The sequence below is a fragment of the Leucoraja erinacea genome, chromosome 18, assembly GCF_028641065.1.
Source record: "Leucoraja erinacea ecotype New England chromosome 18, Leri_hhj_1, whole genome shotgun sequence".
Classification (NCBI taxonomy): Eukaryota; Metazoa; Chordata; class Chondrichthyes; order Rajiformes; family Rajidae; genus Leucoraja; species Leucoraja erinaceus.
The window spans coordinates 29,095,422-29,119,071 of record NC_073394.1 but is presented as its reverse complement, the minus strand read 5'-3'; the positions used below and the strand labels follow the sequence as shown (position 1 = coordinate 29,119,071).

Here is a 23,650-nt window from a genome sequence, read left to right as displayed (position 1 = left end):
AATGGTGCAAAAATCTATACTGCGGTGCCAAAAGCTGCTGCCCTGTAGTTAACCTGGGACTGTGCCTAATGCAATGCAACATAGCTGTTGCAACAGCAGAACTGTCCCAGGAGACCATTTCAATTTTGCTCTCAGCAGCAACCAAATGAATGGATGAGCAGACAAATGAAAACCAAAGCATGGAATCTGGAACTCATGAGAAGAGAGTAAACCTCTTCACAAATCAGATTTAAGATCCATTAATGAGTAGCACAGGTGAGAACAGGAAGTGCCATAAGGAATATCGAATACAAGAGGTGAAAGTGAAACAAGATATTTTTAACACATCTTCAACAATAATTATAATGAATGAATGTTAACGTTCATTGTCAGAAGTGGAAGGAATTAAGAATTAACGTTATTAAAAAATGTGATTTTTTTTTAAGCATTAGGGAAAGGTACGGCAGGCTAATACTTTTTTCCTTGGAGCTCAGGAAGCTGAGGGGTGATCTTATAAAATTATGAGGCAAATTGATAGGGTGAATGGACAGAGTCTTACCCAGGATAGGGAATTCAAGAACCAGATGAAATGCGTTTACTGTGAGAGGGGCTGCGAGGATTTAACAGGAATCTGAGGGGCTGGTTTTTCACAGAGGAGGTGGGTACATGGAATGAGTTGCCGGGAGAGGTAGTTGGGGCAGGTACTATAACAACATTGAAAAAAAGCACTTGGACAGGTACATGGAGAGGAAATGTTTAGGGGGACATGGGTTAAACACAGGCACATGGGACTAACTTATTTGGGGCATCTTGGTCAGCATGGACGACTTGGGCCGAAGGGCTTGTTTCCCTGTTATATAAATCAATGGCTCTACTGGGCAGCACTGTTCTGATAAGGTGAACATAACTTTGGCAGGTTGGCAGAAGCACAGTAATTTCATGCCATTCAAGGTCACGATAACAGGAGAATTTAGCTTCTGGAGAAGCAGGGAATCTCATCCTACTCCACAATGGACTACACACGTGTGGTTGCCAACATCTTGTGCTCTATTTACTCTTGAACAATGGTGAAGACTGGATTTGCCAGTATTTCAAACACAGAAAGACAAGCCTCCGTTTCAAAAGCTGGATCTTTGGATAGGTGCGAATGTAGGTAAAGAATCAAGTGACAGATTGAATGCTGAGGATTGTAGTGAGGATCACTGAAGAAGCAACTATTGATCAGCTACGGTAAAAAAAAGAGATTGCAGCAAAAATGCAGAAACCAATAACCACACAATAAACTGTGGAAATTATAGCCTTCACAGTAAGAAAGTGCACTCTTTATTCTGCAGTCTCCATGGATGCAAATGTAATTGGCTTGGGTGTAATTAATACTGGAATTTTTTTCCGTCATTTGATCGAGGCCCAAAACCTGATCCCCAGCACTCCCCCCTGATTCTTTCTGCTGATTTGCTCTTCTCTTGTTTTACTTGCTGATAATAGCATATGACATGACACCAGAGGAATTAATGGCATCAATAATTCAAAGATAATGTGATTACACGGATCAATGAGTATGGCAGACGTTTGGGAGAGATAGTAACGAAGGTGGTCTGGACAAAAGTGTTTGTACATTATTGTATAACTTTCACTTGTCTATGGCAAGTTGTGAGTGGACTTGTCAGGCGAGGAATGGTTCAGTGGGAGTGGAACACAGTGACGGAAATAAGAGCGGAGAATGAAAGGGGGAAGCAAAGCACTTGGGGGGCATAAAGAGCACGGAAATAGCCCCTTTGGCCCATCAAGTCTGTATTCACCATCAAACTATTTACACAAATCCTACATTAATCTCATTTTTATTCTCTCCATATTCTCATCAACAGGGCCTCCCCCACTTCAGTTTCTACCACTCACTAACACAATTTAGAGTGCCCATTTATCCTACCAACCTGCAGGTGTTTGGGATGTGGGAGGAAACTAGAGCAACCAGATGGAATCCATGCAGTTGCAGGGAGAACGTGCAAACTGCATGTAGCAGGAGCTGTGGTCACACTGAACCTGGGTCTCTGCACTGGGGCAGCAGCTCTACCAGCGGTGCCACTGCGCCACCCTCAAACGTCGAGCCAGAGCTGCAGTTGAGATGGAGGGAGGTATTAAAATGATGACAATATTAACTCCAACTTTTCAGACTTCCTTGATCCACAGCCGATTGCTAAGCATCGCAACAGGTCCACAGCAGACTCCAGCTCCCTTGCCCTAAATTAATCACTGAAGCACCTAGACAACAAGGGCACCTACGATAGATTCCTATTTATTGACTATAGCTTCACCTTTAACACCATAATACCATCCAAACTCATCCCCATCGACAGCCAACAACACACACCAAAGCCTCTATGACTCAGGAGACTGAGGAAATGTAGCATGTTGTCGGGTTATGCTTGTAATAAGGCTCGTACCACGACGTAAACAGAGTATATCTTTATTTAACAACTCTGTACAACAGCAGCAACAGCAACAGCCTTGTGTGCAAGCCCAGGCAACTCCCTAACTGCCCACACCCCAGGGTTCCAGTCACATCCGGTTACTGGAGCCTGGCTTCTGTCACACAGGGTCCTAGTGCCCGTCTGCCCAGCCTTACACTATTATTGCATAATACCACACATGTCTCCAATGACTCATACAAACCTCTACAGATGCAACAAGGAAAGTATTCTATTGGGGTGCATCACAACTTGTGTTGGGAACAGCTCTGCCCAAACCACACAACATTGAAGAGAGGTGTGGATGTTACCCAGCCCAACATTCAAACTAGAGTCCCCACCATTGACTCCGTCTACTCTTCACACTCTCAGAGAAGCGGCCAACATAATCAAAGACTTGTCCCACATCAGTTATTCCTTCTTCTCCCTGCTCCCATCGGGCAGAAGGTACAGAAGCTTGAAAGTGGACACTAACAGACTCAGAAACAGCTTTTTCCCTCCTGTTATCAGGCTTTTGAACAGTCCATCCATAAGCTACAGGGTACTGTCTGAATCATCTCAGCCCCATTGAGGACATTGGATTTTGTTTATGGAACTGGTGCACTAAAATACTGAGAACTATATTCTGCACTCTGTATCTTCCCCTTTGCTCTACCTATTGTACTTAAGTTTGTTGATTGTATTGTGTTTAATGTTATCGGATTTGATTGGATAGCACACAAAACAAAGCTTTTCACTATACCTCAGTACACGTGACAATACTATATCTAAACTTCAACCTAATGGGCCAGGATTCCTAGCAAGCCCCTCAGTTTTGCAATGAAAGTACAGTTTTAGAGAAAAGCTCCACACAGCCACTGGAGGTAGACAGGGATGTCGGCCATACTAATATGGTCTGCAATTTAAATAACCCAACTACCGGAGAGTGAGTGGGAGTGAGCAAGATGAGGTTTAAAGCTTTGTTATTATTCCAAACACATTGCATTGTTATGACTTTTGACTGAATGAACCTTTCCCATTGTACATGCAGAGCAACATTTGGCACAACAGTTATTTCTCAGCATTTGACCCATAGCCTTCGATGCCATAATGTTTCAAGAGCTCTTCTAAATACTTCTTAAATGTGGTGGGGGCACCTGCATCCATTACCCACAGGCAGGGTGTTCCAGTTTCCGACCATCCTCTGGGTCTGAAGATGGACACAAAAATGCTGGAGTAACTCAGCGGAACAGGCAGCATCTCCGAAGAGAAAGAATGGGTGACGTTTCGGGTCGAGACCCTTCAAGGTGTTGTAGGAGCTGAATAAGGCCATGTGCCCCATCAAGTCTACTCAGCAATTCAATTAAGGCTGATCTATCTCTTCCTCTCGGCCCCATTCTCCTGCCTCCGCTCCATAACCCCTGACGCCTTTACTAAACAAGATTCTGTCAATCTCCACCCTAAAAATATCCATTGATATCTGTCGATATCTGTCACTAATCACTGTCTTGGTAAAGATGGCTCTCCTGGAATCCTTAGTGAATTAATTATTAATCATGTAGCGTTTGAGGTTTCCGGTTCCGTGCACCCTGCATGCGATCTTAACTAAAATACAACATTCCTGCTGTTTGCGGTGTGTTCAATTGCACAACCTTATGAAGACATTGGTTAGAATTCTATTGTGGCAGAGGTAGTTTTAAAACCAACCATATCACGACCACAAGTTTCCTTTTGAAAACCTTTAGCACCCAAAACAAAAGCTGTTCACAAAACCCATTCTGCTGGTGTGTTATTCCATGCCTTGGGATGGACTCGACATTTCAATTAAACCCTTCAACATTTAAGGGATGACACAGTGACGCAACGGTAGAGTTGCTGGCCTACAGAGCAGGAGACCCGAGTTTGAACCCGACTATGGGTGCTGGCTGTATGGAGCTTGTACGTTCTCCTTGTGATCTCGTGGAGTTTATCCGGGTGCTCCGTTTTGTCCCACATCCCAAAGACGTGGAGGTTTGTAGGCTAATTGGCTTCGGTATAATTGTATATTGTCCCTAGTGTGTGTAGGATAGTGTTAGTGTACCGGGTGATCACTGGTCGGCATGGACTCGGTGGGCCGAAGGGCCTATTTCCACACTGTATCTCTCAGGTCTAAAGTCTATTTTACTGCTTGGAGTTAACAGCAGTTGCCTGTTTCTGTGGTTTTCCAGGATGTCACAGGATACCCATGGATGATACCCCCCAGTGTTATCTCTGGGTATATTGAGCAGATGTGTGCAGTGGGCACTCTGGCCAGCAGCTGCATCTACAACAAGTGGGTTGTTGAGGGCAAGTTCTAGTGAGATTACCTCCTGTGCTGGTTCTCTCCTCACCTGCCTTTGACCAAGTCTAGTAGAAATGTCCATCAGGACTCAGATTGGTCACTGAATGGTTCTGCAGCAGAATCTTTCTTGGTGAGGGACAATAAGGTCCTCCACCCAAAATATATGGGTTGGTGGTGGGCATATGTAATGAGCAGCCAAAGTGGGTAGTTGGGGCAGGTACTATAACAACATTTAAAAGACAATTGGACAGGTACGTGGATAGGAAGAGTTCAGTGGGATATGGGCCAAACGTGGGGAGGTGGGACTAGTGTAGATGGGGCATCTCATTTGGGATGGGCAAGTTGGACTGAAGAAATGTGTAGGAAGGAACTGCAGATGGGTCTGAAGAAGGGTCTCAACCTGAAACGTCACCCATTCCTTCTCTCCAGAGATGCTGCCTCTCCCGCTGTGTTACTCCAGCTTTTTGTGTCTAACGTTGGACTGAAGACCATGATCCACGCGGTATGACTCTGTGACTCTGAATGCTATACCCTTGTTGTCCTCATTCCATCTTCCAAATGGCTCAGCCTGCAAGTATTCCTGCTGCTTACGTAATTGTCAAGTGTGTGCTAGAATAGTCACCCAGAGCAGTAAGCTATACAATGGCCATGCCATCTGTAAAATGGCTACAGTATACCATCTTTAAACTGATGGTACTGGTTGCCTTCCTGAACATTGTTGCTGTTTTGGAGCCATAGATTTGGACAAACTTGGATGGTTTTCTCTGGAAAACCAGAGGCTGAGGGGAGACCTGTTGGATGTATATAAAATTATGACAGGCATAGTTAGGGTAGATAGTCACAACATTTTTTCCGCAGGGTGAAAATATTAAAGACTAGAAGACATAACTTTAAGATGAGAGAGGCAAAGATGAAATGAGATGTACGGGGCTTTTACACATGGTGGATGCCAGTAATGCACTGCTGGGCTGGTGGTGGAGGCCGATATGATAGTTGCGTTCAAGAGCTTTCACATAGATATGCAGAGAATGGAGGGATATGGATCATTACTGGGTCGAGGAGATTAGTTTATCTCGGCATCCTGTTCGACATAGACGTTGTGGACTGAATGGCCTGTTCCTGTGCTGTACTATTGTATGTTTTAAAGCAACTCATCGTAGCTGAAAGAAAAAGCACGTCACTGCAATTTTGCTTCCTTAAATTCCACTTCATATCTATTTCAGCATTCATGTTTGCCACCATGGAACCCAATTCTCTTTCTGGCCTTCTCAGTTATAAAAAGGAGGAAAAGCCCATATCATATTCAGCCACTTAAAGAAACAATTTGTAATTTTAATTTGTAAGCCACTTGGTGATTGTTATAAATTAATGCAGAGAGTAGACAGTCTTTATCAGTGCTCGGCATAAATCCTATTTTCAACATAGTTTAAATGGCTGCAATGATTGCTGATGGTTATTATTAACTAATTCACATTAACAACATCCCAACCTCAATTGACCTCTGTCAGAAATGATGCTTGTATTTCCTTATTGCCTTAGGTAAATGCAGTGATTCATTTATCCCTTTTTAATTGGATACCTCATTTGCTTACAAAAACAGTGACTGCACTTCAGAAGTGATTCATTGTCTGAAGTGTTTTTCGGAAGATCTTAAGAGAAGAATATATCATTAAAATGGAGCTTTTTATTTTGTCCTAGTGATGCAGACTTTTGTCCCACTTGTTCAAGTAAGATATCTCTATTTATTGTTGGATATGCTTTGATTATGGCTGTGCAGATGTTTAGAATAACCAGTAGGCAAAATGCCAGGCCAACGGTACATTTGGTAATTACACAATGGGAATCTTACCTGCATAGGTCTTTTCAATGTCCATCTTCGTGTTTCTAAATGCATTACTATCTTCAAGGCCTGACGTTAATCAGTATCACGATGGTAAGTAACTTTCATGCATGTTGCCATCAAACAGTCTAACATGCCAATTTCAGATGGTTGTCTCTTACACCCATCCTCTGAGCTTGGATTGAGGAGAAGAGTCCAGGACCAGAGAGCGCAGCCTCAGAATAAAAGGACATACCCAGAGAGTGGTGAATCTCTGGAATTCATTGCCACAGGCGGCTGTGGAGGCCAAGTCATTGGGTCATTTAAAAGTGGAGTTGTTGGGTTCTTGATTAGTATGGGTGTCAAACGTTATGGGGAGAAGATAGGAAGATGGGGTTGAGAGGCAAAAATAGATCAGCCATGATCGAATGGCAGACTTGATGACTGAATTGTGTAATTCTACTTCCATGTCTTATAATTTTATGAACTCACCTGGAAGAGATAAGACTAGTCAAGGCTCACATAGAAACACAATCCAGAGCTATTATAAAAGTTTATTACAACTGAGCACTAACCCTTAATGAAATAATGTAAATAATAGAACAGATGAAATGACCAAAGATTATATGATGTAAAATACTGTGAGTAATCGTGTGAAAATGTGATCTCAATACCTCAAGCAGGTTAAACCCTTTATCTTATCTCTAGAGCCAGGAATTTGCCATATATGCCACATCTTTTCATGCCTTTTTTTGATAATTTCACCAGGATAATGCCTTTTTCATGATCGTGCCTAAATCACCCTTTTTTTTGCGGTTTTGCTGAAAGGTCGTGCTACTTTCCCTACTTGTACCGTGATTACAATGACGTTTTCTATATTAACATGTTAATATTAATGTTATTATTAATGTGTTAACATAATAAAACTTACAAGAAAACTTCCACCACGGGGCAAAACCTTTGAATATACTTATGAATTGAACGTTTAAGAAAGAACTGCAGATGCTGGAAAAATCGAAGGTAGACAAAAAATGCTGGAGAAACACAACAGGTGAGGCAGCATCAATGGAGAAAAGGAATAGACGACGTTTCGGGCCGAGTCACTTCTTCAGACTGATGTTGGGGGGGGGGGGGGACGGGGGGAAAAATAAAAAGGAAGAGGTGGAGACAGTAGGACTGGAAGGAGTGCTGGGAAGGGGGAGGAGGTAGAAAGAAGTTTTTCACAATTGAAGCATATTCTGTCTGATAGACGGCATAGTTTAACACCAGATAATTTGAAAAAAATGCTAGTAATTATGTGCGACCAGGCAACTTTGGTCATTTAATGTAGGATACCTTTTTTATTATCATTTTAAACCATATTTTGGTGGTGGAAATAAATGCCTTTTTATGCCATTTTTTTGTCAATAAATGTATTTTCCGTGCCTTTTTTGAAATTTTATTATGCCTTTTAGCCTGCCTATTTCAGTGTTTTTAGCGCCTAAACATCCTGGCATTACTTATCTCATATATGCACAAATGCCTCTGTGACTCTTGACTGTAGTATTTTTGCAAACTCTTCTCTAGCTTTAAATATTACTCAACCTTTGTGTGTAGGAAAGAACTGTAGATGCTGGTTTAAATTGAAGATAGATACAAAATGCTGCAGTAAGGCAGCATCTCTGGAGAGAAGGAATGGGTGACATTTCAGGTCCTGACCCTTCTTCATATCCAGCATTTTGTGTCTATCTTACCCTTTGATTCTGTACGGATGATCGACTTTGTGGATCCCTTGTGAAATGTGAGGTTATCCACTTTGGTGGCAAGAACTGGAAGGCAGATTATTGCCTGAAGGGTGTCAAGTTCGGAAAAGGGGAAGTACAACAAGATCTGGGTGTCCTTGTACATCAGTCATTGAAAGTAAGCATACAGGTACAGCAGGCAATGAAGAAAGCTAATGGCATGTTGGCCTTCATAACGAGAGGAGTTGAGTATAGGTGCAAAGAGGTCCTTCTGCAGTTGTACAGGGCCCTGGTGAGACCACACCTGGAGTATTGGATGCAGGGGCATTTTTGCTATTGAGGGAGTGCAGTGTAGGTTCACGAGGTTAATTCCCGGGATGGCTGGACTGTCATTGGAATTTAGAAGGATGAGAGGATATCTTATTGAAACATATAAGATTATTAAGGGGTTGGACATGCTAGAGGCAGGAAACATGTTCCCGATGTTGGAGGGACTGCAGAACCAGGGGCACAGTTTAAGAATAGGGAGATGAGGAAAAACGTTTTCACCCAGAGAGTTGTGAATCTGTGAAATTCTCTGCCTCAGAAGGCAGTGGAGGCCGATTCTCTGGATGCTTTCAAGAAAGAGTTAGATACTCTTAAATATAGCGGAGTCAAGGGATATTGGGAGAAGGCAGGATGATCAGCCATGATCACAATGAATGGCGGTGCTGGCTCAAAAGGCAGAATGGCCTACTCCTGCACCTATTGTCTATTGTCTATTGAAGAGCCAACATTTTCACCGAGTCCTCCTTTTTTTTAAATGCAAAAGTCAAACATGTAGCAAGCCCACTTCATTTTACCATGTTCGATCTGTTTGCTTGTGTGTATTGTTTGAAATGAAATTGTCATGTTTGACCTTGAGCACAAGAAAAAGAGTTTTGAAGAGGGAAAAGGCCTATTGTTATCAACATTGTGAGAAGGTTCGAATCAATCTTATCCTGATATTTATCACATTCAAGGGCCTACTACGGACAGAGTAGAAATCCTGGCATCAACCTCTTTATTTATGTGTTGATTTATAAATCTTTGGTGACAGCCGCATTGCAGAAGACCTGAGAGGAAGCTTGCATTTGCATACAATCTCTTGAAGATTTCCTCACAGCTTACAGCCTGTTGGAAAAGATCAGCACACCACCCTTCAGGTTTCTCGGGACATGCTGGGATAGAATTTTCAGTCATTTTTGGTTCACCATAAGTTAAGATTTCTTACTAAATTTACCCAATCACACTAATTACTATTCCACAAATACAGTAAACCTTCGCAATAACAGACCACTATATAGCAAGTTTTGGTTATAGTGGACCGAGGCTCCCATGACACAGTCCCTTCACTTCAGCCAGTTACCTAATGAGCTGTGTGGCACATTGTGTGCGTCCAATTGCGGGAGTGGAAAGAGTGAGCAGCATGAAGGTGGTGTGAGGACCGGGCCCATCTCCAGCTCACCGCACGTGTGGCCGTGGGCTTTGCGGTTCCTTGGCCAGTGATATCTCGCTTATTTCCCCCCCCCCCCCCCCCCATTAATGCTGTGTTTCTTCCCTCCCTGCCTTGGGTTAAACATTACTCTCACATCACTCGGGTATAGCGCAAAATCGGCAGCAACGGGCACGATCCTCCCCCTCCCTGGTCCGTTATTGTGAGGTTTTACTGTATCTGAAACTCATCAAACTGTTAGAGGAACTCAGCGGGTTGAGCAGCATCTGTGGATGGAAAGGAATTGTTCATGTTTCAGGTCAAGAACTTGCATCAGGATTGAGAATGAGAGGGAAGGTAGTAGGTTTGAAGCGAAGAGGGGGAGGGGTAAGACAGGGACTGGTAGGGGATGGGTACATCATGTCGGGGTAAGGAGATGATAAGCAGGGAGTGCCTAATCTTCCCACCATCTCTCACCCCACCTCAGTCCACCTGTCACATCCTGGCCCCTCTCTCACCCCTCTCCCTCTCCTCTTTATATCTCCATTCTCCATCTTGATGCAGGGTCTTGACCTGATGTGTTGACAGTTCCTTTCCCCCCACAGATGCCATTTGACCTGCTGAGTTCCTCCAGCAGTTTACACTTTGGACGTTAGAGATACAATGCGGAAACAGGCCCATACGGCTCACCGAGCCTGCGCTGCCCAGCGATCACTCCATGCACTTGCATTATCCTACACACTAGGGACTATTTACAGTTTTACTGAAGAAATGTAACCTGCAAACCTGTACGTCTTTGGAATGTGGGAGGAAACTGGAGCACCCAGAGAAAACCTATGCGGTCACATACAACGTGACCGCAACTTACAAATTCCGTACAGACAGCACCCATAGTCAGGATCGAACCTAGGTGTAAGGCGCTGTAAGGCAGCAACTCTACCGCTGTGCCACTGTGCCAGATTTTTTGCTCCAGATTTTAGTTTTTACAGTCTGTTGTGTCCCTATCTGAAATGCAGCACCGAAAGCTCAGGTAAATGGCCTTGTTTGCATTGTATTTCAGCCTGTACCTGAATGCAATATACATTGATTTAAAAAAAAAGTTATCTCTTGGAATTTAATACTCAGATTGAACTCCTCACAGTTGCGGTATTGATATTTGTCTGAAATCTCTTTCCTCTTCAATATAAGTGAATGGACAACATTTGTTTACAATTTAAACTCTCTGTCAGTGTGACCAAGTTATCACATGGACGATGTAGATTAACACTTATTAATTCATGCCATTTATAACCTTCACCACACATCTGTACATGCCATCCTTTACATGGTATTACGGTACTGCACAAAGAGACTCTCTCTCTCACTCTCTCTCTCTCGCTCACAAGCCAGTGAAGCCAGACACAAGCAGCTGGCTGTTTGAATGTTCCTGTTTACTTACTGGAATAAAGTTTGATTTCACTATGTGTGTATATTTCATATGGGTTGCTGATAAACAGATGAGAATAAGGTCAAAGCTAACACCACCAGTTTGCTGTGTGTAGGAAGGAATTGCAGATGCCGGTTTACAACGAAGATAGACACAAAATGCTGGAGAAACTCAGCGGGACAGGCAGCATCTCTGGATGGAAGGAATGGAAGTCTGTCTGAGAAGCGTCTCTGAGTTACTCCAGCATTTTGTGTCCGTCCACCAGTTTGCTTTCAGCTAAAACTTAACCACTTAACAACTGGCAACTTAACACACGTCATTGAAATCCTGGGCAGGTTGTAAAAAGATTCATCAAGTCACCAGGAAATGTTATTTGAACTCCCTTGATGTGCTCCAACAGCCCGCCACCCACAGAGTAATTTAGTCAAGGAGACTGCGAATGCTCGAAATCTGAAGCAAGAACAGAAAATGGTGGAAATGTTCATCAGGTCAAAGAAAGAGAACAAGTTAATATTTTAGGTCCAAAATCTTTCATCTGAACTGGGAAAGGGTGAAAATAAATAAATTAGTTTCCATTCATACAGAATATTGGTAAGGGATGGGTAGGACGAAGGGACAGACCAAATGGGTTAATGAGAGCATTAGATGGGCAGCACAGTGGTGTAACGATAGAGTTGCTGCCTTACAGTGCCAGAGACCCAGGAGAGAGGGAGAGCGAGGGCAAGGAAATTAGGAAGGGAAGAAGGACGAAGGAAAGGAGTGAAAGTTGGGCATCTCCCTGCGAGCTGTGTTCCCCTGTCGCAGGTTTGAGGAACACTGAGCAACTGGGACAAACCCAAGACCACCAGTTCCACGGTGTGATCAAGACTGAGGTGCTGGGAAGAAGCCCCAGACAGCCAGCACCTCCACTGAGGGCAAGACTGAGTGGTCAGGGCACACGTCTTCCTGGCCACAGTCAACGAGGGGCAGTGTCCACACACAGAGGCAAAGACTGAGCCATCAGGATAAGCCAGGGACTGCCAGCGTTGCCTCTTCAAGTCTAAAGCTGCTCTCGAGGCAAGAGTGAACTGTAGGGAGAGGCCTGAGGTCGCCACGCCTCCTCCTTTGAGATCAGGACTGAGCTGCCGGGACAAGCCCGACATCACCAGGGTCAAACACATGTGCCCTGATGACAAGAGACAGTATCCCCATGCGGTCCTAGACCTTCTTGTAACTGCATATAAAACATATCACATGAGTTCATGCCACTGAGAGTGTCGGTGTGGTCACTGCCGAGCCTGGCATCATCCCTGACGCTGTAATATCCTCATCTGTGCTCTCAATCCCATCTAGTTTATTTCACATCATCATTAGACTTGGAAACATGGAATATGGCTCCCTCATCTAAATCATTCATAAAGTATGCAAATAGCTAGGACCGAAACACTGATCTCTGCGTTACCTCACTACTCACAACCAGTAAATGCAAAACCGTTAGCCAAAGAAGAAAACAATGACTAATTTTCCTTCATCTTTGAATCCAGTTACTGCTGGAGTGATATAAAGTAACCTTTATCTTTATTTGACTCAATATTCAGTTGACGTCCAGTCATCAAGCAATATGCAGACTGTATTTTGCTTTGATGTTTCTTTGCCATATTTGAACATCTGTCCATCAGTCGGAGAGAAAATGCAGCGCTGCTATATTGTAATTTTCTCATCATCATCATCTTTGCAAAGTGTGTGGCATTGCAGATGTTTAACACTTTTTATGCACCGTCTCCAAGCTGTTGTGTGTACAATCAATTCCCTAATCACCATTGATATAATCCTTACAAGACACATTTGGAGTTTCTACCCAACCAACCACTTGCTGTAACCTGCAGACTTCCACAGTTTTTATATCGTCTCTGTCAGTCCTTTTGCTTTCCAAACGACTTCTCTTTAGCCTTTCATAAATTAATAAAAATACTTGCTCCGTGGTTTGTCTATGAAATCAGTTTCATTTTCTCTTGTGTTGTCGTGCCCACAGCAGGGCTATTATCTAATAAGCGAGTTCGGTATTGAGACTGCGCATGCCCAGGACATAGTTCGCAAGCGAAAAACATTCTCGGCATCTGTGCCGTGACATGCACACAGACCTGCGCCTCATCCGCAGCCATGATTGATCCTGGTCTCTGGTGCCGCAATTGCTGCCAAACCACCAATGGACCATCCCCGTCCCTGTCCCCGTCCCTTCCCACCCGTCCATCCAGGGGTGGCCAGAGACGTCGGAAGTCAGACAGGAACGGCCCACAGGCAGCGTGGAGAAGCAGCGCTAAATCCAGCTCAACTACGCCTGTCCCGCCGGGTTAACCTATAGCTGTGCCTGAATTTACGGGAATGACGGCCCAGGCTTACAGCCAGTGTGGAGAAGCAGAGCTAACTCGACGGCTCTGGGCTGGTGTCCAGGCAGGGCTGTAGGTTAACCCTGCGGGACAGGCAGAGTTGAGCTGGATTTAGCACTGCATCTCCACGCTGCCTGTGAGCCTGGGGTCGCTGCTGCCGTCTGACCGCTCTCGTCTGACGTCTCTGGCCGCCCCGGACAGACGGGGGGGGGGGGGGGGGGGGGGGGGAGGGGGGCATTTGGAAGGGGATGGAGATGGTCCAGATTCGGTTCGGCAGCGATTGCGGCTTCTTGAGATCGTCATTTTTGTATTTTATTCACTTGATGGAAATATTGTGGATAACTGCACGGCATGGCTTTTTATTTTGGTTCTTGTTAAAATTGTCAGATTTTAGGGATTTTCTTTTGGAATCTGATCAGTCGCAATTTCTGGCTAGTAGAAGGTGTTTTACACTCACTAAAGTAACAACGAAGAAAAGTAGGACTGACAAATGAAAGCCGCAGACCGTAAAACTATCACCAGCCTTCCACATGGCTGAGTGTTGCTGTGAAGATGGACAGTAATGGAGCAGACTATTAGATTAGGGGTGTCATTAGGACATGAAGGAGAGGCTACAAATTCTCCAAACGCCTGCAATGGCATAAAAAACAAATCCTAAATTGCATTTGTTGGCCATAACCTGGCATAAACTAATGCGAGCTGTCTGGTTCTTAGATCGTGATTATGTGTTTTACTAATTCTCATCAACAATCCTCAAGCAGTGCCGTGGAGCCCCTTTGCTTTTACCTACTGCTTTAGCTTCTGTCTTTGTTGATCCCTAAATGAGGTCCTTATTCAGCGGGGGGAACATCAAGGACCACAAGGGTGGTATTTAGGTATTGTAAAGGGTGTTGTATTTTGCTGACAATCCAGAGGATGCTTTGTACACCTGAGATTATGCCTTTCAGAGTCTGCTGGGGGATCCTAATATGCAACTCCTCTCTGGTACCTTTGATGTGTTTTACCTCGGCTAATGTAACATTACCTCTAAAGCATAGGACAGTAGGAAATCCTTTGAGTTTAACAGCTGTCACATTTTCAGGCAATTTGAAGCAGATTTTGTAGTCAGAAGCCGTGAATAATTTTAATAAAATGGCAAAAATTCCAACTTTAAATGCGTAATGTAAAGATCAGGACCAGAAACACTAGGAATGCTAAAGCTGATTGCCAACAGCCCCCGTGGAATTTTTTCATTGTATATTCATAGAGTTTTCCAGAATCGAATCAAGACCTTCTGTCCAACTTGTCCACTAGGACCAAGACGCATATCTATGCTAATCCCATTTGCCTGCAATTGTCCCATATCCCTCTAAATGTAAAACTGCAGAGCAAAAATAACCATCTTCAGATATATAATTGTTATATCCACTACCGATGAATTTTTACATGATCATATGTTTAGCAATTATCTTTCAAATATCTGAGGCTCAATATTTCAGTGTTGTATCACCTTACCTGCAAGACAATTTTCAATTAATATTATTTCTCCTTGAAATGGGATACCTCTCGACTCTCTCAACAATTGCAGCTGCCAGGCATGCCAATTACACCAGATATCTGCTTGTCCCTTGGTTCCCCTCATGGTTATCGATGTTGCCCTACCTAATGCCGACTGAAATATCTAAATCATTCTTTAACTTTCAAATAATTTTCAAGGACCCTCTTTATACTGACTCAATTAATCAATTCAAAAACAATAAATCTAATAAGAAAATAAATGGAAACACTTGGACGTAGACCATTTGGAATATGAAACATGCTATCAAATTAATCCGCTACTAGTCAGGAACTTTATTATCTGTTATTAGGCAAGATTACACACAAAATGCTGGAGTAACTCAGCGAGACAGGCAGCACCTCTGGAGAGAGGAATGGGTGCGTTTCAGGTTGAGACCCTTCTTCAGATTGAGAGTCAGGAGAAATGGAAATGAGAGTTATAGACGAAAGATATAGAGGGAAACAAGAAATATAGACAGTTCCTTCCTACACGTGTTGTCACATAATTGTCTATATCTCTTTTTTCCCTTTCCCTTGACTCTCATTCTGAAGAAGGGGCTCGACCAGAAACATCTCCCGTTCCTCTCCAGAGATGCTGCCTGTTCTGCTGAGTTATTCCAGCATTTTGTGACTGTCTTCGGTTTAAACCAGCAACTGCAGTCTCTTCCGATACATTGGTCAAGAATATTTTTTAGTCATATGTCCTGAAACGGAACATTGAAAATGTTACTTGTAGCAGCAGCACAATAGGTTTGTAACCACAGTACTCAATGGATAATATAATAAACAAACTAAAACAAAAGTTCAATAAATTTAAAAAAAAACAATATTGTGCAAAAATAAAACAAAGCCCAAAGTTCTTCAAGCAACCCAGGCAGTTCGTAGTTCAGAGTTTAGTTGAAGTTAATAGTAGTTAGTAGCCTGATGATAGCCGGTAGTTGAGATGCACTCACAAGGAGGTCAGATTAGTAAAATAAAAAGAATGGGAGGGTATTCCCAAAGAATTGATAAAGAAACGGAACATGCAAGGGTACTCCAGCAAGAAATGTCAGACAGATTGTAAAACCTTCATCGATATGTAAAAAGGAAAATCAAAACAGAATATTGTTTTTTTTTGCTTTTTTGCATATCTTTCATTGATTTGTTCCACATCTCTCTACATTACCATCTATATCTCTCCTTTCCCTTTCCCCTGACTCAGCCTGAAGAAGAGTCTCGACTCAAAACATCACCTATTCATTTTCTCCAGAGATGCTACCTGACCCGCTGAGTTACAACTTATTGTGTCTACCTTCGATTTAAACCAACATCTGTAGTTCCTTCTTACACAGTAGATATAGTATGTTCCATGAGTATCACACAAGAAATATTGAACAAAATTAGAGCACATAATATTCACGTTAATACATTTGTGTAAATTAAGGTTAGTTAACAAATAGAAACCAGTGAGTTGGAATAAATGGGTCATTTGTGCATTGGGTGGCTGTGAATGATGGTGCCGCAAGGATTGGTATTGAGAGCCCATCTAGTCAAAAGTCAAGAAGGATTTATTGGCATCAGTCCCGAAAAGAACAATAAAATTCTTAATTACAGCAGCACAGCAGAATGTAAACATATTACACTGTGAAACCTGCAATAAACACCAACAAAAGTTCAGTATATTAAAGAAATAGAAACAGACAAATTAATAGACAATTGTAGGGCAAAGTCACAAATAATATCCACGAGTCTAGAGTTCAGAGTCTATTTGGAGGTCGTAGTGTTTAATAGCCTTGATGGTTGTAGGGAAGAAGTTGGCCCTGAACCTGGACTTTACAGTTTTCAGACTCCTGTACCTTCTTCCTGGTGGCAGGAGTGAAATGAGAGGGTGAACAGGATGTGTGGGTGTCTGATGATGCTGGCTGCATTTTTGAGGCAGCAACTGTTGTAGAGTCGCAGTCTTTATCAATTTGGATGAGGGGACAAAGTGAAATATATTTGAGTTTGCTGAAGATAGAAAGCTAGGTGGCAATGGGTGTGGTAGAGAGGCTTTAGCAAATGGAGATAATTTCAATGAGAGAGCAAGGGGATGGCAGATGGAAAAAAATGTAAAGTAATTCATATATGAGGGAATTGGGTGTGTGTATATTTATCAATGGAAGTTAATATGTACTTACACCAAGCAATTAGGTCCGGCTTTCATTGCAAAATAATTAGTGGCAAGAGTAGCGATGTCATGCTCCCATTACATTGAGGGCCTGTTGAGACCACATTTGACCTATTGTACTCTTGGGGTAGGAAGAGTTCAGCAAAGATTCAACAAATTAATTCCTATGATGTTTGAGGGGAGATTAAGCAGACATTAAGAAGTCTGAGAGCTGATTACATACCAAGTATATTTTGTAAACTACAAAATTCCTATGGGCTAGACAACTCTTATTGTCTAGAACCAATGGCCACATCTTCAAAGTTATTGGTCATTCGTTCAGAATAGAGATTAGAAGAAATGTCTTCAGCCAGAGTCTAGTGAGTTTTTGGAATTCTCCAATCAAAATTATTGATATTAGATTTTACATATTAAAATAATTGAAACAAAAATGAGATTAGAGCAGGAAATGGCACTGAAAGTAAAAAATCAGTCATGATCTTCTTGCATGAAGGATCAAGCATATGAGCGTTTTCAAATCAAGTTGAGTTTACTGTCATATGCACAAGTACGAGGAGATTACTGGTATGATGAAAATCTTGCTTGCAGCAGCATCACTGGCACAGACTAAGAAGACACACAAAAAGATGACTTACACATAAATTCTCCAGGACAGTGAAAAGAAAAAGACAAATAATTGATGCAAAACACAAAAAGGACGCAAGGTTACGTTTGTGGAATGAGATGATATGTGGGTGGCTACTCCTGAAACTATTACGACTGGAGTAGGCATATGGATTATCTCTGTGCTGTGATTTTTATGTAATTTTTGTTTTCAATGTGTGAACATTTGATAATGTCACCAATGTTTTGGAGGTCATATTCTGGGCCATCATTATTTCTGCGAAAAGAGCAAATTTAGTGATGGAGCTTACGGAAGGATTTAGGTAAGGATAAATTCCAAAGCAGCTGGAGAAATGTTACAACAGCAGAGCAGAATAGTTATTGAAATTAAAATAAATAACGAGCATGTGGAAGGATAAGGGCTCATTGTGCATTTGTGATTAAGATAATATCAGTAAAAATCTGAAAGAAAATCTACAGGCTGTTAATGTGAAATGTGAGGCAATTGGAGCAAAATAGACTTATTTAGAGAAGGTAACAATAAATAGTTTGATTTATTATTATTGTCACGAGTTTTACATGCTATCCGGGCAGAACATAATATACCTGAGTGTAGTTATAGAACATAGACAAGTACAGCACAGGAAAAGGCCATTCGGCCCATTGTCCATGACGAACATGATGCCAGGACAAACCAATCTCATCTATCTGCACATGGTTCATATCCCTTCATTTACTAGCATATCCATGCAGTATCTAAAAACCGCATCATTGCCACTATTTCATCTGCATTTACCGCTTAATATCTGTAATGAGGTACAGAAATGTGAAAAAATATACCTCCAGACTCTGGGACAGCTTCTTCCTAGCTGTTGTCAGGCATCTGAACCATCCTATCACCAACTAGCGCAGTCTTGATCTACCATCTACTTCATTGGAGGCCCTCAGATCATCTTTAATCGGTCTTTACCTTGCACTAAGCATTATTTCATATTATCCTGTATCTGTACACTGTGAACTGCTTGATTGTAATCATGTATAGTCTTTTCGCAGACTGGATAGCACATGACAAAGAAAAAAGATTTTCACCGCATTTCAGCACACGTGAAAATAATAACTTAAACTAAAAAATAATAATGGCAGTAAACTCCCACGTATAATTTCTATAGAATTTCTGATGGCATCTCAGCGAATGTAAAAAAATGAAGTTACTGTTGTACATAACGGCAATTTTGCAGCTGGATGGGTCAATATATATGGCCATGCCATTGTGGGAGTAACCTTATTGCCTTGGCTGAATTTAGAGCTAAGCCTAAGTGTAACAATAGGAGAGAAGAGAAACTCACATCTAAAAATAAAACATGATGACATTAACTGGTCCTCTCAGTTTGTTATATCATGATCTTGTTGAAATATTCATTTTGTTTCCCGCTTATCTATTATCAGAACATTATGAGCACTTTTACATTCACCTACACTCTCTGTACAAAGCAACCCACTGAAAGAGGATCTATCCTTTTGGCAGCTCCCTAATTTGCAAAGCGTTGGGCGAGTTAATAATAGGAAACCAAACCCTTTCGGTAATAAAAGCCCTTTCAAATACTTCTTGTGCTTTTCCGCTGCATTACAATTGCCACGTCTTTCAAGTTATTCAATTAAAAAATGGTGCTTGTCTGAGCCTTCCAGCCCTTAAGAAAGAGCAGTAAGTATCTGATAACAAATTTGAAAATAGGATATTATGTTGACTCTAACATTTGGAAAAAACAGAATGCAAAGAGTTTTGTTTTTTTTAATGCCCACAAGTTAAAGATGCATTCAAGACAGTTTGTGACATCCCTTCAAGCAACCTTCATTGAACATGAAACTCATTTTCATAATGCTTCTTGTTAAAATCGGCAGCAGTCATCTTCCCCACACATTGACTTTTGTACTCAGGTCTATCTCTCGGCAACTGCATTACCTCTGTGCATCCTTGCAGCTTTTGCAACATCCTGACAAAGATGAATTATAATTTTGTTTTGTTATGAAATGGAAGTTCCATTATAGTCCTTGCACAAACTCATCAATTGAGAATTATTCCATGGCCTGTTTCTGGCTGATGCCCCAGTTTGACTTCGAATGGAATTTCTAACTTCACATTCTCCCCTTCAGTTTGCCATGCATACCCTTATTTTATCTCCGGAGGGAGGTGCAGTATCCATTCTGACCATCAGCCACCTCTTTACACTGATCTTACATTAACCCCATATTTTCTTCTCTGCACACTCTCAGCACCTCCCCCCAATTCCATCAAGTACCTACACATTAGGGGTCATTTACAATGGCCAATTATTAACTCTATTAACTCGCATATCTTTGTGATGTGGGAGGAAACAGTAAGGCCTGGAGAAAACCCACAAGCTCAAACTCCACACAAGCTCTACTAGCTGTGTCACTATGACTGTTTATAGAAAACACCTCTACAAGCCTGCTTAGCTTAGTTTGTTTTAGTTTAGAGATACAGCGTGGAAACAGGCCCTTCGGCCCACCGAGTCTGCACCGACCAGCGATCCCCGCACATTAACACTATCCTACACACACTAGGGACAATTTACATTTATACCAAGCCAATTAATCTACAACTCTGTATGTTTTTGGAGTGTGGGAGGAAGCTGAAGTACAAACTCCGTACAGACAGCATTTGCTGTACTGTCGGGACGGAACCCAGGTCTCTGGCACAGTAAGCGCTGTCAGGCAGCAACTCTACCGCTGTGCCACCCTGCCGCTTGTTTTTCCTTCTCCAAGATCTCTTTAAAATTAATATTCTCGTCACCTTCAAATATCCCCTTGTCGTTATTTTTATCCTGCAAGTCTGTGAAAGGTTTGTGTGTGTGTACTGCATGATGGGCATACTGTATTTTTGTCCTTTCATAAACAAAAAGTTGTGCAAATACGGTAAGGGGATTGCTGCCCCTCAGCGATGGTGCACTGATAAATCGTTATAATTAATTCCAGGTCATTCCAACGTGCATCTGAAAGTATATGCCTCAACTGTTGCTTATTTGCTGGGTTGTAATGGGTGACCTTTTGTTTTATCCATAGCTGGACACACCGAGCAAAAATGGTAGATCTTCCCAAGTCGAGCTTCACGGTTATCCAAGAGGATCCAGGCAGGCTTTGAACTTGACGCAAGTGTGTTTGCCATGGAAACCAGAGGTGAGGATCAGAGATAGAATGCAATATCCCCTTCCCCCCCCCCTCCCCCTCCCTCCGTAATCCTTGCACACACCCATTCCTGGACTTTCCACTCGCTACTTTAATTTCATGATTCATGTATCTTCTTGTGATTTTATGACTGTTGGCAGACCAATTTCCCTCCTGGGATAAATAAAGTTCTACCGTATTGTATCGTACCGTATCGTCTGATATTACTGTGCTTAAAAGTAGACCCGAATCCTTTGTGGTTGCACTTTAAACTTAATTCCAATATGACTCCCCGCACCCGCTGGCCACCCACTAACCCTTTCTGACATTCCCTTTCTGACATTCACAGAAGTGCTTAGAAAAGATTAGGCATTTACCATGAGCTTATAATAATGGATGCTGCTGCATAACTCTATATAAACACAAGGAAGTGCATGAGTCAATGTCACTAATACAGCTTGTTTGGGAACTAGTACATGAAGTGTAATAAAACTGAGTCAATAACTTTCAGTTTGTGACAAATCTTTTTCCAGCTTGTACATGTTTTATCTAATTGCAGACAGAATCAAGCTTTATATATCACCCTCTCATAGATTACCTTTAGAATCAAATTGCATTTTGTTTTGAATTATTCTTCCTCATTTTCCATTTCATGCTTTGGCACACTATTTATTCCTTTCGATCTCAGTCCTGTTAGCATTGGCAGCGGCTGCAGTTGCTTTCTCTAGGTGCTGGGCAATTAGATCAGTTTAGTTTAGTTTAGAGATACAGTACGGAAATAGACCTTTCAGCCCATCAAGTCCATGCCGACCAACGATGCCTGTACACTAGCAACTTACCCACGCTGACCAACATACCCCATCTAAACTAGTTCCACTGCCTGCATTTGGCCCATATCCCGCTAAACCTATCCTATACATTTACCTATCCAAATGTTTCTTAAACTTAAGGGATAGTACCTGCCCAAATTACCTCCTCCATTAGTTTGTTCCATAAAACTATCGCCCTTTGTGTAAAACAAGTTACCCATCAGATTCCTAATAAATCTTTCCCCCCTCACCATAGACCCATGTCCCCTTGTTTTGTATTCCCATATTCTGGGTAAAAGACTGTGCATTTATCCTGTCTATTCGTCTCATGGTTTTATACACTTCCATAAGATCATCCCTCATCATCCTGTGCTCCAATTTATTTCCTCTCTGCAGAACATAAGAGCAAAAGCTGCCATTATGCATCTTCTTCTTAGAGATGGTCAGCCTGATTGTAATTTGCCACTTCTGCTCGCAATGGTGAGGGTTGATGAGACCTTGCTGTCTAAGGTCATGGATTGTATCGGCACTTAATGGAGCTCTTAATGGAGTGGGATTATCATTTGAACTACACATGATAAGGTGCACTCATCCAACGGGTCAAGAGGAAGCCCCCTCCCTCCCTAATTCTCTGGTTGCATTATTTCCTTCTCCTACTTCTCCCGCCTCCTTCTCTACCAACTGCGACACAACAAGGAAGGTTTATGTGGCTATAAGGAACTGCATATGCTGGTTTATAAAACACAACACAAAGTGGTGGAGTAACTCAGTGGGTCAGGCAGCATCCCTGGAGACCACGGATAGGTGACGTTGTGGGTCGAGACCCTTCTTCAGACTGATTGCAGGTTGGAGAAAACAAGCTGGAAAAGAGGAGTGCCAGCACAAAGCCTGGCAGATAATAGGCTTGTGAATTAGAATCAAATATGTTTGTGGATTAGAATCAAAAATGCATGAATGGCAAAATGTAGACAATTCAAATCACTTAAGATAGATACAAAAATCTTGAGTAACTCAGCGGGTCAGACAGCACCTCTGGAGAAAAGGAATAAGGGTCTCGACCCAAAACGGCACCTATTCCTTTACTCCTTTTTGTGCCTATCTTCGGTTTAAACCAGCATCTGCAGTTTGTTCCCAAACAATAAAAATCACTGGCCCATCTAATTAAACCTCTGTTCCCTTATATTTTCTCCCAGGCTTTTAGAATGTGATCAATAACCTTAGATTTTGATAGAGGACTTCTGACATAAGTAGAAATTACTTCTGCAAATTGTTAACCATATTGTTTCCAACACCAATCCCTGTGGAGTAGCAATTCCCACCTACCAGCAGTCTGCATAACATCCTTTAACTAACTCCTGTTTTTTGCTGAATGTTTAATCTGTTTTTTGTTTTGTAGCCAGATGACTCTCATTCTGTTACTTGTCACCTGATTGCACGTGCTCTGACTATTAATCATGCCTGTGTTGTACTTGTTAAAGGGATTTAGCAAGCATGCATAACATTGCAGGTCCACAGAGAGATGTGCAGAACTGCTCAATAAATTTCTGAACTCCAAACAGGGAGGATTAATTGGGAGCAACTTTGGCGAAAGACGTGACACCATTGTCATTCGGTGGAGATAAACAATGGATTTTTATTTTATAATTTAGATTCTTCCATCACTTTCGAAAAGCTCAAAGCAATAAACCTTTCCTAAAAGAGCACTGAGTCACGTAGCAGCGAAAATCATTACCCTACAACAACACCACCAACCTGCATTTTTATAACCAGCTTAACATAGTATTATAACCTCAGGAAGTTTCATGGAGTGTTATCAAACAAGATTTAACACAGGAGATATGTGGA

At 42.1% G+C, this 23,650-nt stretch overlaps 1 protein-coding gene across 1 annotated transcript in view; it reads left to right on the top strand.

Annotated features, from left to right (window-relative positions):
- LOC129705858 (N-acetyl-beta-glucosaminyl-glycoprotein 4-beta-N-acetylgalactosaminyltransferase 1-like) overlaps positions 1-23,650 on the top strand; it is a 566,730-nt gene that overhangs the window by 287,268 nt on the left and 255,812 nt on the right. Inside the window, exon 3 of the mRNA XM_055649703.1 lies at positions 20,895-21,008. Within this exon, the coding sequence (XP_055505678.1) occupies positions 20,895-21,008 (114 nt within the window). The remainder of the gene's footprint in view (positions 1-20,894; positions 21,009-23,650) is intronic.